This window comes from Fukomys damarensis, unplaced genomic scaffold, assembly GCF_012274545.1.
Source record: "Fukomys damarensis isolate Sample0158 unplaced genomic scaffold, DMR_v1.0_HiC HiC_scaffold_10, whole genome shotgun sequence".
NCBI classification, from domain to species: domain Eukaryota; kingdom Metazoa; phylum Chordata; class Mammalia; order Rodentia; family Bathyergidae; genus Fukomys; species Fukomys damarensis.
In genome coordinates, this window is record NW_022900922.1 from 32,373,173 (window position 1) to 32,391,060 (window position 17,888).

The 17,888-nt window shown below is 47.3% G+C and overlaps 2 protein-coding genes across 6 annotated transcripts in view; one reads left to right on the forward strand and one right to left on the reverse strand.

Annotated features, from left to right (window-relative positions):
- Nucleotides 1–17,888, forward strand: part of Txndc5 (thioredoxin domain containing 5) — a 117,587-nt gene that overhangs the window by 73,881 nt on the left and 25,818 nt on the right. The gene's annotated exons all lie outside the window — the stretch shown is intronic.
- On the reverse strand, nt 10,693–15,639 carry LOC104861406. 5 transcript variants are annotated; one of them, XR_004516530.1, is made up of 6 exons: nt 14,770–15,639; nt 13,806–13,932; nt 13,541–13,681; nt 13,213–13,322; nt 12,254–12,830; nt 10,693–11,910 (listed from the first exon to the last, which is right to left on the reverse strand). XR_004516530.1 is itself a non-coding variant. In XM_033761926.1 (5 exons), the coding sequence occupies exons 1-5, from the start codon at nt 15,131–15,133 to the stop codon at nt 12,787–12,789; spliced, it is 786 nt and encodes a 261-aa protein (XP_033617817.1). In that variant the 5' UTR covers nt 15,134–15,639; the 3' UTR covers nt 10,693–12,786. The 5 variants fall into 5 exon arrangements, 3 of the variants coding, with proteins under 3 accessions (XP_033617817.1, XP_033617818.1, XP_010621132.1); XM_033761926.1 differs by having other exon boundaries at nt 10,693–12,830; XM_033761927.1 differs by lacking the exons at nt 10,693–11,910; nt 12,254–12,830 and having other exon boundaries at nt 12,842–13,322; nt 14,770–14,925; nt 15,237–15,639.

Consider the following 17,888-nt stretch of genomic DNA (forward strand, 5'->3'; position numbering starts at 1 on the left):
TCTTCCTCACCAGGGGTGGCACTGTGGGGATTAATTGCCCAGACTGGAAATTCAGAAATGACAGTGGTTTCTCCAAAGGTAATGGGAAAGCCCCACTCTTTCAGTGCTTGCTATTTGAAATACATTGGGTGTAAAATAATCAAAACAATAGTGGTTAGTGAAGAAGGATGATTAAAATGTCATTAAAATCAATCTGGATGGTGGCACATGCCTGTAATCCCAGCACTCTGGGAGGCTGGGAAGCTTAGACCAGCCTGGGCAACTAGGGATTTAGTGAGACCCTGTCTCAAACAAAAAAAACAAACAAACATATGAATGAATGGCTCAGTGTGGTCTTAAATTCAATCCCCAGTACCAAAAACAAAAACAAAACAATTTTCACACTAAACCCTGTTTAATGCAGACCCAAGCCCTGATAGTATATAATTGGAAGCTACAGGGATTTTTTTCCCCCACTCTCAAGCCTCATTTGTGTCCAGGTTACCTTATAGTTTCAGCACAATTTGTTGCTTCTGTGATTGTCCTTTTGTCATTTATGCTTGGTTTTAGGGCTATTGGTAAATCTAGTTTCATTGCATGTCTAGAATGACAGTGTCTTAGATCATTTTCTGCCACCGAAACAGAATCCCTGCGAGGGGTGATTCACCACGAACAGAAGCTGACAGGGCTCCCGGTTCTGGAGCCCGGAAAACTCCTGCCATGGCGCCGGCACCTGATGAGGGCTTCCCCACCGTGTCATTCCACGCTGAGAACAGGAGGGGGGCGGGGCAGAACGCACTTGTACAGCAAGCTCTGCCCACCGTCTCGTGGTTTGGATCTTAATGTCCCCCAAGCGCTCACCTGTTGGTCTCCAGCACAGCAGTGTTCAGAGGCGAGCCTTCTGGGAGGAGATGGAGCGCGAGGGCTCTGACCTCAAGAGTGGATTCATGCAGTCGTGGATTCGTAGCTTAATGAGTTCTGAGGGAGGGGCTTTAAAAGAAGTCTATCTCTTTGCTCCCTGGTCTGCCATGAGGTGAGCAGCTTCGCTTCCCCACACGCTGCTTGCCATGATGATCTGCCTCACCACAGGGCCGCGGCAATGGGGCCGGGCACCGTGGACTGCAACCTCTGAAACCATGGGCCAAAACAAACTCCGCTTCTTAATGTTGCTTATCTCTGGTGTTTTGTCATGCTGATGGAAATCTAATATACCTGATAACTTTAGTCCATTCATCACAGCTGAACTCTCATGACCTGATTGGCCCCATTTCCCAACACTGTTGCCTTGAAGACGCAGTTTCCAACACGAGGACACTGGGGGACATAGTCAAGTCCTGCAGGTGGTGACTGCAGAGCTGCAAGTAGTGAGTCGCAACTCCAGGTCATATAAAGAAAGCATGTGTCCTTTAAAGGAAGGCGATTCGAATGTGGAAAAATATATCCAGCACTCCACGCACACAGGGCAGCTGCAAAACGAGCAGGCAAGAAACGCTCTTTATGACTCAGGACAACATCAGTAAAATGTGCTGTGTACGAGCACCAGTGGCCAAACCGAAAGGCCCTGGTGATTAGCACTGTAGCAGGGAAAGCTGCGTGAGGAGTAAGGGCAACAACACAGGTGTTTAATGTCTCAGCCCAAGACTGAGCTGTATGAAGTATGACAGGCTCCCGAAAGTCACATAATTCCATGCCGAGAGAGCTGTTGCTCATGGCTCTGCAGGAGGCTTGGGGGTTCCTTGTCATCTTACGATTTTGTTGTGGTGGTAGTGGTTGCGAAAGCAAATGAGAAATGGCGAGGAAAATAAGCTTTTATGCAAACGTTTCCTTTCAAACATCCAAAACTTGTCAACTCAGCTGGGTTTGTGTGGCTTCTACTGCACGCTGTCTCCGGGCTGCCAACTCTGTACAGTTGTGGGTGGCAGGATGATGTCATCTGCATTGGGCTTGTAGTAATTTCCAGTCCCGGCCCTACTCAAAGGTTGAGATGATTGCTGTAAATGGGATCTAAGCTCACAGATGAAAGTTGCACTTTTCTTTTCCACTGAGATCACAATACTGTTCTCTTTAGCAGGATGACAATCGTGCTGTCACCAACATTACATCATGCTATCTCCCTTGAAATGGCATCATTTAAGTGTGTGAGCACAGCTGTGAAAACAAAGCATATTTTGCTGTGAGCTTGGTAAATCCTCCAGGCACATATTAATTAGTTTGCCTTTTTAAGAGTAATGTAAAAAAAAAATGTAACGTAAGCAGCATCACTGCTTCTAGGAGCCAGGAGAAAGTTGGGAAGCTCAGGAGGCATTGAGAGATCAGGCTTGGGCTTCTGTCACGAGTGCTGCTCCTGCGTGGATCTCACCATATGCCTGGGTGGAAAGATTCCTGTGGACCGAACCAATCAAGCCCTAGTTCACGACGTTGCACTGGGCCTGGGGAACACGCGTGTCACCAGCCAGTGACCAAGAGGGGCAGCAATGCTTATAACAGTCTTAGGCTGATGCTCACCATACCTGCTATCAAGATCTGAAAGGCTGAGTCCTCCTTACAGCTAGGCGTGCCAAATCCAAGGATGACTCCCAACAAATAAATATAACAAATGCATGACGATCAGGCATGGTCACCTAGCAGGGTAGAACACAAAAGGTTCTTGATTTTGGAAATAAGCCTCAGCTGATAAGATATCATGCAGATGGCTAACAAAGATCTAAATATGGCTAAATGTGAGTTGAAACTGCACCCAAAGCAAGTTCACTTCCTTAATTCCACAGGTGCCCAAAAGTGCCGATAGTAACTCACAGGAAGTACCTGCTTGGTGGTTACCAGCAATGACTTCCCTCTCATTTCTGGATAAAGTGCATCTCCTGGAAGGTCTGGACCAGAGAGTCACAGCAGAGGGTTCTAGGCATGGTGGCTTCAGTGTCCCCTCCCTTTGTAACCAGCTAGCATGGGCCCTTGCCCTAGTGATGATGGAAATTAAAGCACACATTCGTAGGCAAAACTTTAATTAAATGATAAAATGAAGGGAACATCAGTCTGAGAAAAGCCAGTCCTCTAGCAAGGAAAGCAAGAGCAAACAGGAGAAGGCCCGCAGCTCGAGCCGCTGGAGGGGACCCACTAATGCAGGGTACAGACTGGATACCCACAAAGCAGCAAGCCAGCTTTTAACGGTATCTGAGGTGGGCCCGGTCCAGTTGATCACTGTCAGTCCTACTTTTGTGGCTCTAGAGGAATCTTCAATGGCCCGAGGGGAGACTGTGTTCCCATGACAAGATTATAGTGGGCCCTTGACTTATGAACTCAATAGGTTCCTAAGGGCTGGTTGTAACTCATGTTAGTTGTAAGTCAATATAGCTGAGATCTGGACGTTCACCTGGCTATACACTATAGATAACAAGAGGCAGATGAATTTTCCATAAGCCTAATTAACTTGTTGTTCATATGTCAGGTTGGTTGTAACTTGAGGGTCCACTGTATTTTTATCTGTAGTGGTTTCAGTCATGTGAGGTCTGTTTTTCCTGGGATCCAGGTGACTGCCAGTTCAGGACACTGTGGGGAGTTGCTCCAGGGAGGGGTCTGGAACTGGACTTTGTAAGGGTCAATAATCCAGTATCCCTATGAACCTTGAAATCTTACCTTGGTGTCCTCTATCTCCAAGGGGGATGAGATAGAGTAGGTAAATGTAGGGCCAATAAACTGCTCTGTCAACTTTTAGACAGACACTCCTTCAGTGACTAACATATCTCTGTGTAGAGTTTAGAAGTGACCCAGAATTTGACATGATGAAGGTCAAGCTTTGTTCTACTTTTAGTTACCTATTGGGCTTCTATAAACTGAACTGCAGAGCCACGGGTTTTTAGAAAAAATTGCTTTTAAGTCCCTGATTGTTTACAGAAGAAAACACAAATCGTGCTTTCAATGAGTAACAGGTTAAGAGCCCGGAACTTAGGTTGTCCTCTGTCCCTCTCTGACTATATCACCTTCACAGATGGGGGACACTGGCTGGGGCTCTCCTGGAACCTTTGCTTTGTCTCTTATCAGTCTCGCTGGCTCTTGTGTTAAAACAGAAAGGGCTGAGAGGTAAATAAAAAATGAAGTTCACCCAATAGCAGGCAAAGGATTTCTCCTTCACAAAATGGTGTTCCAGTCAGCATCCATCCATTCCTGGGGTCTGTGTCTCCTTCCAGAGTGGCGGGGTCTTCTGAGACTCTGTGTAATCGACTGAGGGACAACCAGGTGCCTTTGCTCTGCTAGGTCATCATAACCAAGCACCATAGACAGGGTGGCTGGGGCAGCAGAACTTTATTTTCTCACACTTCTGGAGAGTATAAGCTCATGACCTAGGGCTGGGCGTCTCTCCTTGGCCTCCTGGTGACCCACCCTGCCCTGTGTCCTTCTCATCACCTTCCATCTGTGTGTCTCTCTTTGTCCTGATCTCTTCTTCCCGTAAGGACACCAGTCGGATTGGATTGGGGGCCACCCTGTGGCTGTGTGTGAATTTGATCACCACTATAAAGACTATCTTTAAACATAGGTACGCCTGGGGTCTTGGGGTCAGGCCATCTCCACTCGAATTTGGGGAACAGCATCCTCAAGAGCCCAGGTCTCCCAGCCAAATGCAGGACCCCCTCGGGCCTAGCAGGACAGGACTGCAGGTGTGGCAGGAGGACCACTCGAGAATCTCAGGCACACATCCACATGGATTTGGCTTCAGAGCTCTACAGCAAGGTCTGGCCTTCTTTGCATTTAAAAAACTTGGTTTTATTGTCTTACACAGAGAATAAAATTTAAAGCTGCTGTAGGTACACTTTTTTCTAGCAGTAGATTTCTTCCTTTCCTTCTGCCAATGGAAGTTTCCAAGGTGTAGGGCATTTCTTAAGAATCCATGATGTCCCCATTATTGTGTCTATTTCACAGACAATTCTGCCAGTAAGCCTTTGGTGGACACAGCCCTGTAACTCAGATATTCTTCCCCCCTCACATCTCAGTGACAGCTCCCCTGGTGGGGACCGCAGTAGCTTCCTGGCTGCCCCTAGCAACCCATCCAGAGTACCTTAGAATGCCGCAGAGCTCCTGTTTTTCTATGATGAAAGGGAGGATGGCACAGTGGGGCTGGGGTTCAGAGAGACCAGCAGGAATCACTACCCTCTTTATTAAAAATGTAGGGACTTTTTTAATCAAGCAGAAAAGTTTTAATTACATCACTAAGGTTTGCCCACCATTAAATATATTTGGGGTGTTTTCTATGTGTCTGACCTATGTGTGTGAAGCTGTAGATTCTATGTTTAAACACCAGGCAAGAAAGCACAACTGACTAAATATTAGATGTTTTAGACCTATTATTTTGGCCAAAAAGTACACGATTAGACAGGTCTCCCATTATTTATAAGACTTAAGACCTTAAATTCATTTCGCTATCTTAATATAATCATTCTTAAAGTATCTTAACCTTGGATCTTTATACATGTGGATAAAAAGAGAAGGTAAAGGAGAAGATAATAATATACCCAGAGAAGATTAAATACAGTCTAACATTCTTTAGGAGATTGTATTTTCATGGAGTTATGTATAATTGAATAAAACATTTTAAAGGGAAGACAAAATATGGTTGAGTATTTTAAAAATTTAACATTTCTCAAATTTTTTCCCAAAAGAGCACAATTTATAAACTACTTTAAAATTAATTTCATTTAACTCAACAGAATCTGGATAAGCTCACTGAATGAAATAGGTGTATTAAATGTAAGTTAGGAGAAATAAACATGCTTCCTTTGACATTTGAATGTAGAGCACTAGTTTTATTTTTCAGAGATGGATGCTAATTTACTCTGGATTGGTATAAGTGGTACATCTCTAAATCAGCCATTTACAAAATAAAATACAATAGGGGCTGAAGAGTCTTTTCACTGGAAAGTGAGGGTATTAACTTTTGCTTGAACTTCCAAAGCAAACACATTCACTACTAGATTCCCTTTCATTGTGCAGACAGTGTCTAATTTACAATTCATTTAATCTACAGTACAATAAGAGATGGAAAGATCCAATCTCTCAAGTTCAGAATGTGCTATTTGGAAGGGCCAAACTGTTTAAAAGCAATGCAGGTGGGGGGTTGGAGTGCTTCTGTAATCACTATATACCTGAGATGACTATATGCTTGCTTGAAAAAGATGTTCTGTGTTGCAGTTTATGACAAAGCATTCATTCTCCACTGATGCTAAATAAATAACCTAGAAACACAAAATTAAGAAAAGCATCCACTTATATAGCAAGCTCAGGAAATAAATTATCCAAACGGCACAATTAAACTGCTTCTCAAAGTTAGGATGCTGCCTCCTGGGAAATAAACCAGTGAAGCTCTAGCCTCTGTGGAATCTGGACTGGGAGGGCTGAGTTCTGGAGAAAAGGGTGAGATGCAACATGAACTGGTGGGAAATGTCACAGGGCTGAATGTTCATGTCCCACAAATACGTATGTTGAAACCTAATTCCCAGAGTGCTGTATTAGGAGGCAGGGGGCTTTGGGAGGTAATCAGGTCATTAGGGTGGAGTCCTCCTGAATGGGATTAGTACCCTTTTGAAAGGGGCCCTGGAGAGCTGCCTCACCCTGGCTACCATATGAGCACATAGTGAGAAGGCGCCATCTGTGAATCAGGAAGTGCATCCCCACCAGACAAGAATCCCCTGGTTCTTTGATCTTGGACTTCTCAGCTGTGAGTAATGTATTTCTGATATTTATAAGCCAGCAGTGTATGGCATTTTGTGATAACAGTCTGCATGGACTGAGAGACCTGGGGAGTGTCCTGTGTAGCGAGACAAGTGTGCAGACTGGTAGGCTCCCCTGTTATGCAGTCCATGCAATAGGCAGAGGTCCAGATGACTGTAACTGGTGAAGAAGTGTGCTGCTGCGGTGCAGGACAGAAAGTTCCCCAATGTGTAAATGATCATAAAATCCAAGGTGAGAGTCCGAGAAAGAATATATTTTTGAAAAATATCTTGGCAAAAAACAATTTCAGACATTATCTGCTTTTTACTCTCAACATTCAAGAAATAGGGTCACTTTAAAGTAAGATGAACTGTAAAATAACAGAGCATTAAGTTGAAAAGTAAGTAGAACCATAAAGGGAAATAAAGGAGGTATTGAAGGAATGTTTTAGAACTGAGCAGAAAACATTACATTTTCAAAATGCATTAGTAGCAGAAAGAGCAGAATCAACATTGCCATAAAGTATAACAATTATACAAAAAAAAAATCTTGAAATATGGTAGTGCATGCCTGTCATGCCAGCACTCAGGAGGCTGAGGCAAGAGGATCACCATGAAATTCAAGGCCAGCCTGGACTCCATAATGAGACCCTGTCTCAAAGAACCAAAACAAACAAAAAGAATAACTGTAGAAGGTGTTAGGAGTAGCCCTGAGATAGGGAAGCAGTGCCCAAATGGGTTGAGGCTTGTTCCTGTCCCTCCCAGGGAATGACACTTCTTGAGTTAGGGAGGGACTCTCTGGGACAGTCAGGTCAGGCTTTGTTCTCTCTCCCCTGGAAAGGGAGTGTCCTTCAAGGCTGGCCCAGTGAGTCACCTTTTCCCTGAGGAGAACAACCCAGACAGCTCTGGCTTGTGTGCTCAGCTGTGCTGCAAGGGAAGCGAGCACAGTCAGGACGTCACAGACCAACAGACTTGGGGACTGGCTCACCACGGATCTGAGGCTTCTTCTGTGCCTCGCTGCCCATCTGTAAAGACCGTGTCTGCTTAGTGTCACTTGTTGCACAGTATGTTCTGTCTCATCAGACCCAACGGGGTTAGGAAACTGGAACACAGCAAACCTGCCCTGCAATAATATAAACCAGGGTCGGCGAACCTTCTGGAGCTTTCAGTGATAGCAAATAGCCTTCTGTGGCACACGTGCATTAGGTTTGCCACCACTGAAACCAATGCACTAAATCACAAATGTTACCCAAAATCTGAAATAAATAGAGGAGGAGGGCTAAGTGATAGGAAATAAAATAGGGGTGTATGATAACATTTCTTAATTTGGCATGTTTTGTTCTTAGAATATTTATGCTTTGAAGCTTTTAAAGGTATATAATAACCAAATTATAATTTCCTTATAAGAAAATATTTGAGAGGAAACATTACATGAAAACACATTCTTTGTAAAAATAAATATAAGTGAAATAAAGTACCCCACTCTAAAAAGGCAGCTATTTGCCAATAAAATAGCTTTATGCTCATTTTCAATGTAAAAATAGTACACAGAAGATAAAAACGTCCTCCTATTATATGCAATCATTACAAATTCTGAAGATCACCTTTCCCAAAAACAAAAAATTAGTTTAGGTTTCACAACTAGGATTATATTATGCACACAATTTTTAAGCCTACCATTGAATATGATAAGTCTATTTGTTGTTAGTTTATATTATTTTCAGGTTGGCATTCTCTGAGCTTCTTGTATCTGTGGCTTGATATATTATTGATTCTGAAAGATTCTTTTCAAATATTTCTTATGCATAGTTATCTCTCCTTCTGAGAGAATTCTAATTATCTATTGTTGGGTCACTTGATATTATCCCATGACCCTTTAATGTTATGCTATTTATTTTTACTCCTTTTATGTTTTGGTTTGCCTAATTTCTGTAAATACTTTTAAGTTTGTTCATTCTTTTCTCAATTCTCTCGTCTACTAAATAGCCTGCTGAAGGGATTCTTCATCTAAGTCACAATGATTTTTCTTTTCCTTGGTATTTCTATTTGACTTTTTTTACAGTTGTCATCTGTACTGAGATTTTTTACTTATGCACACTATATACTTTTTTCTGGGCATCTAACATATAAATTATTGTTAAATTCTTTGTCTGATAGACTCAGAAACAACCTAGATAACTGGAGCTGGTTATGTTGATTGCTTTGTCTCTTGACCTTATTTTTTTGGGGGGTCTGGTGTGTGTGTGTGTGTGTGTATTGTAATTTTTAATTGAATGTTGGACATCATATGTAGAATGATTGACACTAAGATAAATAGTACAGTAATACCTTCTTTAGACCAAATAAATATAGTTATGTGAGCAATGCAAAGCAAAAATGATTCATAAATCAGCTTTTAGAACAAGAGCAAGTTCTGAGAACTCCAGTCCACAATGTCATTTGACAGCATTTAAAAAATAACAGAAGTGGGGCATAGAAAACAACTTAATTGGCTATAGTTTAGTCAGTCAACTGGCTATGATTTAAATAGTTTAGTATTCACAGCTATATTAGTGAATTGGCTTCAGGGCCTCCAGCAACCAACCAACACTTAGTCACTAAGTTAAACTCTGTTGATTTGGTCAGTAGGGAGTCACACAAGTGTCCAAACCCACCACCTCCCACAAATTTTATTCCACAAAACCCCAAGTCAGCAGGTGTGAACTGGGGTTGTTCAGTGGAAAGCCAGGTCTAGCAGCAGATTTGAAACAGCTGCTTGTTGCTTCTTCTTTGCGACATGGTGGGCTTTCAAGTTACGACCAGCCTGACATACCAACAGCTTGGGTTAATTAGGCTCATGGAAGAGTCATCTGCCTCATTATCCATAGCATGTACCCAGGTAAACATCCAGATCTTAGCTGTATTGACTTACAAACAACTTGTGTTACAACCATTCCCTGGGAACCAGTTGAGTTTCTAAGTCGAGTGTCTACTGTGTTTCTACTCCTGGCCTTAAGGAAAACAGTTATCTGATTTTCCTCCTACTGTACCTTGCTGGTCCTTCCTTGCCAACCTCTTTTCTGCCTTTCTCCTCATTTGCTGGTTTTAGAAACAGATATCTTGAGTCTCATCTCCTGAGCCTCTTCTCTGTGCTGCACAGTAGTCCCATCCTATCTCAGGGCTTTAAATATTAAATGCTACCTGCATGCGAGTCTCAGATTTACATGCGCTGACGTCTCTCCCCCAGATTCCAATACCCAGTGCCAATCCCATGCATCTGCACGCAGCTCCAATTTACTGTGCTCAAATTGAGCAAGCGTGGCCTCCACAGCTCTCTCCCACCTCTGTAAATGGCGGCCTAGTCCTCCCCATTGCTCTGGTGAACAGCCCTCAAATCGCCCTCCAGTCCTCACTGTCTCCCAACTCTCAGCCCACATCTGCTCCATCAGCAGATCCCATTGGCTTCTGCATCAAAACAGACGCCGAATCCATTGCTTCTGGTCCCCCACCGCTTCCACCTGCGTGAGTCCCCTGAACCTGGTGCCGAGATGACTAGGAAAGCTCCCTAACAGGCCACCTGCACGGCCTCGCTGCAGCACGCATCCCCTGGAAGCCTGATATTTCACCTCTTCCCTGCCTTGCGCTGCTGGGTGGTTTGCTGTTCTTCGTGGCGCTGAGAATTGAGCCCAGGGCCTCCACACTGAGCTCCATTCTCCACCCATTTTCATTTCTTGTTTTGAAACAGGGTCTCACTACTGACCCAGGCTGGGCTCAGACATGCTCCCACTTCCTCAGCCTTGCAGAATGCTGGCAGCACTGGCACAGCCACCGAGTCCAGTGTTGTGTTTTCTTAGCATTTACTACCAACCAACAAAGCGTTTACCTTCTTCGTCTTATGCCACTTCCCCATTAGAGCCAGGATTGCTGTCAGTCGTTCCTGAATCCCCAGGACGAGATCAGTGCCTGACACAAAGTAAACCCAATAAATATTTGTTGAGTGAATTCCCATGTAACTGAATATGCAGAATGAAGATGGTGCAGATGTAATAACAGAGGAGATCAGACATCTGTCCTTTTATGGAAATACAGCCCAAAATTCATATTGCATGTCACGGATGTCCTTCAGAGCATTAACAATGCAAGAGACACCGTAAACCAAAAGGAACCTGTGGTCAAATACATTTGGAAAACACCGCATAGGCTACTTTGGGGATTCAGAGGATGCATTCACAAATGAAACTCTGAGGCGTTGTTTAGTAAATAAACTTGTATCTTTTTCTTCCCTCATTCCTACCCCCATTGGGCAATTCCTAAGTACTGTATTTCTCGGGGCTCAGTGTGCAAACCTTTGACATGCTTGCAGGCTGAGTGGCTTCTCCGCACACCTTCCCTGTCCGCGGCATTTCCCACTTAAGCTCCCCTGGTAAAGCACACACCATGCAGCCACAGGGCCGGGAGGCCTGCACTGGAAGCGAGTTTTGTGACGAAGCAGGAGCCATGCACACTACCTCCTTGCCACGGTGATGGCAGCGTGGAGGCCCTGGGGGTTGTTCCTGGTGTCCTGCACCAGAAGTGGGACAGATTTTGCACCCAGAAGAAGTAGCAGTGGGGGCTCCACCCTAGCAATGCTGTATTGTAATTTGGAGATTTGTTCTCAGATGTTCTGTCTCTGTTTGAGTGAGAGCTCTTCTTTCAAGGTATTTACCTGGTAACTCTAATGAGCACCAGTGTTCTTTGGTGGTATGCTGTAGGTTTACGTTCTAGAGTCATTATAGCTTCTACAGGACCTCTGAGGGCAAAGATCCTGGCTCCGCACCATTTAATCCCAGTGCTTCACAGCCCTGGAGTCAGGTCAGGACAACCATATTGTTTTTAGCACTCAAGCAATCTTATCTGGCAGCCGGGGGTGAGCAACTACTGGGTTGTTCGTCGTTTTCCAGATCCTGAATTTGGAGTAGTGCTGGGTTTCAGGTGACCACTAGGAGCTGGCCCTAGGCACCCATGGCCAAGCCCATCCATGCTGGCCAGGACAGCCAAGAGAAGGGTGGAGATGCTCGGTAAGTGTCCTTCATCTTGGGGAGGAAGCCTCCTCTCATCTCAAATACAAGTGCTGATGAATGGGCCCTGTGCCCCACAGCAGACAGACAGAAGAGCTCCTGGAGTAGCATCCAGCAGACAGAGCTGGGGGCGCGGGTATAGGGGCAAGAAGGTTATGCATGGACTCAGTGAGCTCCTGGAGAGTTACAGCAGCTTCCTGTGGACTCCAAAGAGCAACATGGACTCACCGCCCACCAACCATCCCCAGCCCCTGCCTGCCTAGATCCCACCTGGATTTTGAGAGCTTCTATTTCCCAACCACTTGAATCTATTACCATGCTATATGCTTTGTATGTTTATTAATTATTTAGTAGGCTGTGTTGTCCAACAGCTTCTGTGGATATTGAGTAGATATCACATGTCCATTAAGAAATTTTAAATGCTGAAAATAGTTCTACTTCCCAGGCTGGGAAATTTGCTTTGGTCTTGCTTAAATTTGTTCTGATGACAATAATCCACTACCTTTACCCACTTCTCAGCAGTCACATCTGAATACTCACAAAGGCTCATCAAGAAAGTTTCTTTTTTTCTTAGATGCATCTTCCAGAATGTTCTGATGAAATTAGAACAGGATGTGTTCACTTTCAGCACCTGCTAAAAGTGGCATTTTTAACCAAATAATCTGGATGCACCTGTTACAGTGGTCCCAACAGTGCCATTTCAATTTCTGGATTTCCTGCAGGGTCCTCTCCCCAAAGACAACACGTGAGGGGACCATGTTACTCTCAGGATGTGGAAAATGAAAGGGGCAGGGTCTCCCGGTCAGTAGTGATTCCTCCTGCTTCTGTTCTCATCGAGCTGGGTTGGGGGCTCTGCACCTGTCCCCACCCCACCTTCTGGCCTTCCCCCGCTGGCCCCTCATCACCTCGTCGAACTTCCCCACACACTTTTCTGCAGCTGGGACAAAGACCACTTACAAACTGGAGTCTTTGCTGCCCCTCCGGGCTGCTGTCTGAAGCCAGTGCAATCAAAAGGTGGTCCAGCAACCGCCTTCTCTGCTAGCAGCGGCAGTAGTGACTCCCACCCTACTGCCTTATTTGCTTGGGACAAGACTGGAATTTTGAATGAAGCCGTCCCCTGAGGGTAGACACATGAAACTTTTTGTTCCCTCCTTCATACATTCATCCAACAGGCATGCACTGACTGCCTACTGTGTACCAGACATCACAGAGCAAGTTGGATTTCCTTTGTTGCTATAAAAATGTAGTTTCTCCCAGTGGGGGCTTTTTTGAGCTGGAAGCCAGGCTGCTTAAAGGTGGGTGTACTGCAGGCCATTGGAGCTGCTAGGTATGAAGAGAAGTGTCAGTCTCCCACAAGAGCTGAGTCTGCAGGAAGACAGCCCTGAGGTGTGATGTGGGGCAGCCTGGGGAAGGCAGTGGGGTGTGTGTGTGTAAGGACAGCCTGGCAAGAGCTGTTGTCACAAAGGTGGCGCCTTCATCCGGCACTGCTGAACACCTACTATGAGCCAGGCAGCTGGGCTCTAGGGAAAGAGTGGAAAGCTGGACAGATGCCATCTGCCTTTCACGGAGCTTCCTGGAGGGAGGGGACCAGTTCACCATCCACACAGGTCTGCAACAAGATGGCATCAGGTTATGAAGCAGCCATGCAGAAACTTGACCGTGTGGGGTGGGGGAGCTCAGTGGGTGGAGGGAGGCCACTGCAGAGAGGGGTGCAGTGCAGTAGGCCTGGGCCAGGGCCAGCACAGGGCAGAGCAGGGGCAAAGGGCTGGAGGAGAGGCTGCTGCTTGGTGGGCAGAGGAGTGCGGTGGGAGTGTGTCAGCATCTTACCCCAAGGCCCTTGAAGGCAAGGCAAAGCACTGGGATTTTCTTGTGCATGAAAAGGAAGCCTTGGAAGAAGGTGGATTGCAGTTGTTGTGTGAGGAATGGATTAGAGGAATCCGAGGGTCCAGTGTAACTGTCAAGTGCCTACTGCAGGGGCCAGGATGAGAAGTGATGCAGTCACAGGGAAAGGTGGAATCCATCAGAGAAGCATCTCACAGCTACAGGTAGGGACTGGGCACGGCGGGGGGTGGGGTGGGGGAAGGTAACACACCCAGGAAGAAGGGCAGACCAGTCTGAAACCCAGGTTTCTGGCTTGAACAACAGCAAGAAACCATGGCAGAGAACCTGGAGGATAAGCGGATTGTCCTGGGGAATCCCTCGTTTGGTTCCAGCTCTGCCTGTAGGACAAACAAGAGGAGGTAATCAGGCAGATAGCAACCGCTGAGAGGCCTCAGGTGGGAATATAAACTGTGGCTCATCGGCAGATAGGCGGTGTTGAAAGTAGTGGTGGCTGTGACTATCACCTAGGGGTACAGACACAGGAAGGTGAGTCGGAGACCCAAGCACTGAGAGTTTATATCAAGGAGCAGGTGGGAGTGGGCAGAACAGAGGCGCTGAAAGGGCAGCAGAGTCACGAAAAGCCAACCTTGAGAGTACAACACTGCGCTCGGCCCAGTAGGGCAAAGAGAGCACAGTGTTCATCTCACTGGCAAACGCGGGCATGGGGGGCTGTGGGAAGAGCAGACTTGGTGCACAGGGGTCTGGGAGCCAGGGTGGCGAGGGCTTCAGAATGAATGGGAAGTGTAATGCAGATAATTACTATGGAAGAAAACTAGTGAACTGGAGTAGTAACTGGGGCAGTCACGGAAGCAGGGAGATACTGAAGTATGTTTGTACACTGTTGGAAATGGCCTAGTAGGAGAGAAGTAGATGATTCACACGACAGAAGGGCCAGCTGGAGGAGCAAAGTGTCTGGGCAGGTGAGCTGGGGTGGTGGATTCACTTCCGGTCCATGCTGTAACATCGCTAACTGGTGGCTCAGACAGCATGTTTTCATTCTACTACAATCCTGGAGGTGAGAGTCCAAAACCAGTTTCAAGTTGTCCACAGCACCAAAGGTCCTTCCGAAAGTCCTAGGAGAGAATCCCTTTCCTCGTCTTCCCCAGACTCCACAAGGGCAACCCAGCTCCCAGTGTGTCCCCCACCTTCCGAGCTAGTCCTGAGCGTCTCCAAACCTCTCTGCTTTTGTCTCGTCATCTCCTCCTCTGAAGTCAGATGTCCCTGCCTCTCTTCTACAGGGACGCTTGTGATCACGTTTATCCACTCAGATAACCAGGTAATCTCCACATCCCAAGATCCTTCATTAAGTCCCAGCTGCAAAGGCTCTTGCCCTGCAAAGTGACAATCAGAAGCTCTAGGAAGCAGCACCTGGGTGTGTGGGAGGCACAATATGGCTCTGCAGGACCAGCCTTTCTGGGGCAGCAGATGCTTCCTTCCTCTTTCATAAGCAGAGGGAACAGGAGAAAGCACCCATAGAGGGGAGATTTGGCTGTGGAAAGATGAGAGGATTTGTGCTTTGGGCTTGACTTTTCTAAGCATGAAGTACAGTTGTTAACTGAGAGGGATGGTGGCTGAAGGGAAGGGACAGCAGCGCAGGGGACTGGGGACAGAGAAGCACCCAGAAAAGGGGACGTCAAGCTACCCAGAGTGGAGTGTGGGTTTCAGAGCAGGCAGATACGGATTCAAGGCGTCATCTCTGGCGGTAGTCCCTCCCACGTGATCTTGCGGTATTTCTCCAGAGGAGTTTAGCTGCATGGTGAGAGGCACAGAGAAGGCAGAGCTGGAGCTAGCCAGGGTTTCTGGGGAGAGCTTGGCGGGCCAGGAAGGGAGCAAGAGAAACCCTGGGGCCTGGTTGGTCAAGCGCCAGAGAAGGCATGGCAGGCTGGCAAATGGTGAGGCAGTGGGTGGCGTGGAGCGCTCAGGAGCTCAGATGTCCGGTGAGGCGAAGGACCCTTCCACAGGAGTGGGCTTCCACAGTAGGGTACAGTGGACCCTTGACTTACATACTCCATTCATTCCTGAGGGCTGGTTGTAACTCAAGTTGGTCAGCTGAAGGCTCAGCCTCCTCTACACAGCCTTCAAAGTCTCTCTCCTGTACACAGGCAGATCTCAGTGACCTTAGACAGACGTTGGCCCAGGATTTCTCATTAACTCCACACAGGAAAGGATGTTGTCATGTTCCTTCCAGAGCTCTTTAAGGGTTAAATCTGTGTCTGAGACAATCTGGAAGCACAAGTGGCCAACACTCAGGTCATAGCTCAAGACTTTGTTCATAAGTTAAAACTAAAATTTAGCCCTAATTAAATTAGTCCTAACCCAACTTGTTCATTTGTCAGGCCGGCTGTAGCTCGAGGGTCTACTGTAACTGTAAGTTTAGGAGCGCTGACAGAGTGAGGGTCCTTGTGTGGTAGACAGCCATTGTCACTGTAATGAAATGCCTGAGACACTCAATTTATGAAGAGAAAAGGTTCATTTTGGCCCACAGTTCTGGAGGTGTGGTACACAATCAGTTGGCCTTGTGGCTTTGAGGCCTATGGAAAAGCAGCACCTCGTGGCATGAGCATGTGGTGGTGTGAAATCACTCCCCACCACCTCAGAGAGGTGGGGCCTGGGGGCTGGCAATCCATTTCAAGGGTATGACCTTGTGGCCCCACCTCTTACAGGCTACACCCCCTCTCAACAGAGCTCCCCTGGGGACCAAGCATCTGACATGAGGGCCCTTGGGCAGACATTCAAGATCCAAACCAAAGCACCCCTGCTTCAGACTTTGGAGACAGTAGCTATTGTGATGAGAAGGGCGTCAGGGTCTCCCTGTAGCTCCAGGGTCTCCAGATGCTGGTGACTGGAACCATGGAGACTGGGGGGGGGTGACTGGAACCATGGAGACTGGGGTGGTGGCAGGAACCAGGAGCCAGGACACCAGCTCCGCACTCTGCGCTGTGTCTTCAGGGATCCAGGGGTGGTGTCCTGGGAAAACGGCAAACCCTGGAATGGCAAAGGGCATCATCCTGAGTGCTGTCAATTTAGCGGGTGCTGCAGGTTTTGCAGCAGGAGAAATATTTTAGAAGGAGCCCCAGGGAGCAAAGAAGGCACCTGCCTTCCCTTCCAGCTGTGAGGGACTCAGGTGTCACAGACCAAGTAGCTGACCCTCGAGAGGACTCCTACAGCTGTGCTGTACACAGACAAGGAAACAGGCTGGTGTTACAAGAAGGCTATATAGCAATCCTTTGTTGGGATTTCCCACTAGCACTGTGGGAGAATTTGGGAGGCATTGGTGTTGGGGAGCATCAGGATTCAAGTCAGCAACAACCCCTGGTTACTAGCAGTGTCACAGGGACAGCAGGCCTAGGAATTTGCATTTTACCCATACACCAAGGCCACTGGAGCAATGGCTGTGTGCTGGCCCAAGTTTGTGCACAAACTGTCACGGTCAAAGTCAGGCTTTAGGAACTAATTTTTGAGCCATGTGAAAGAAGGAGATTGAGAAAGCTGCTGCAATAGGCCAGGCTTAGAATGGCGGTGAGAGATAATGGTTGTCAGAAGTGTGGTTCGTTTGAATTTTGAGGTGCAAGAGAGATGAAGCATGGGGGGGATGCCTCTATTTCAAGCCGAAGTGGCTGGAAGAACAGATTTTCGAGGCAAGTTGGTGGGTTTGCTGTCAGCAAACCATGGCTAAACATTTTACAAGGGCTGAATCTGAGGCAGGCAGATAAAGACAGGTGATTCAGTGGGCGCTTCCCGGGGTGAGTGACTCCTTCAGATCCTCGGGCCAGGGCGGAATATCTGGTTGCCATCTGCCCTAGGTGTGTGCAATTGTCAGTTCTGGGCCCCAGCCAGGGGTGTCTCCAGCCACCCATAAGGCTAGGGTGCCTGGGGCACAGCAGGTGCCAGCGCCTGGAGGAGGAGCCCCTCTGATTAAAGCCGGGCAGGGCGGTCACTTGGAAAGCAGTTTAAAATTAATTTGGTTCTGGCCAAGAACCTGACTCACGCAGGTGAGAACGCACCCACTTTTGCCCAATTCCCTACATTCTGCAGCCAGCAGCTCCCCCACAGATCTCTGCGTGAGCCTACGTGACCCTCGGTGGCCTCTGTGTCCCTTCCCTCGTGTTCACAGTCGCGGTGAGGAGAGCGGGCACCCCGGGGAAGGTGGTGAGAGGCCCGCATTTGGGGAGGCGCAGGAGCCCCGCGGGAAGAGCGGGAACCGCCCGGAGAAGGGCTGGAGGCCGGCGCGGATGGCCCCTCAGGATCGGCACCCGGGCTCCTTCCGCTCCGGGTTGGGCGCTCCGGGCCAGCG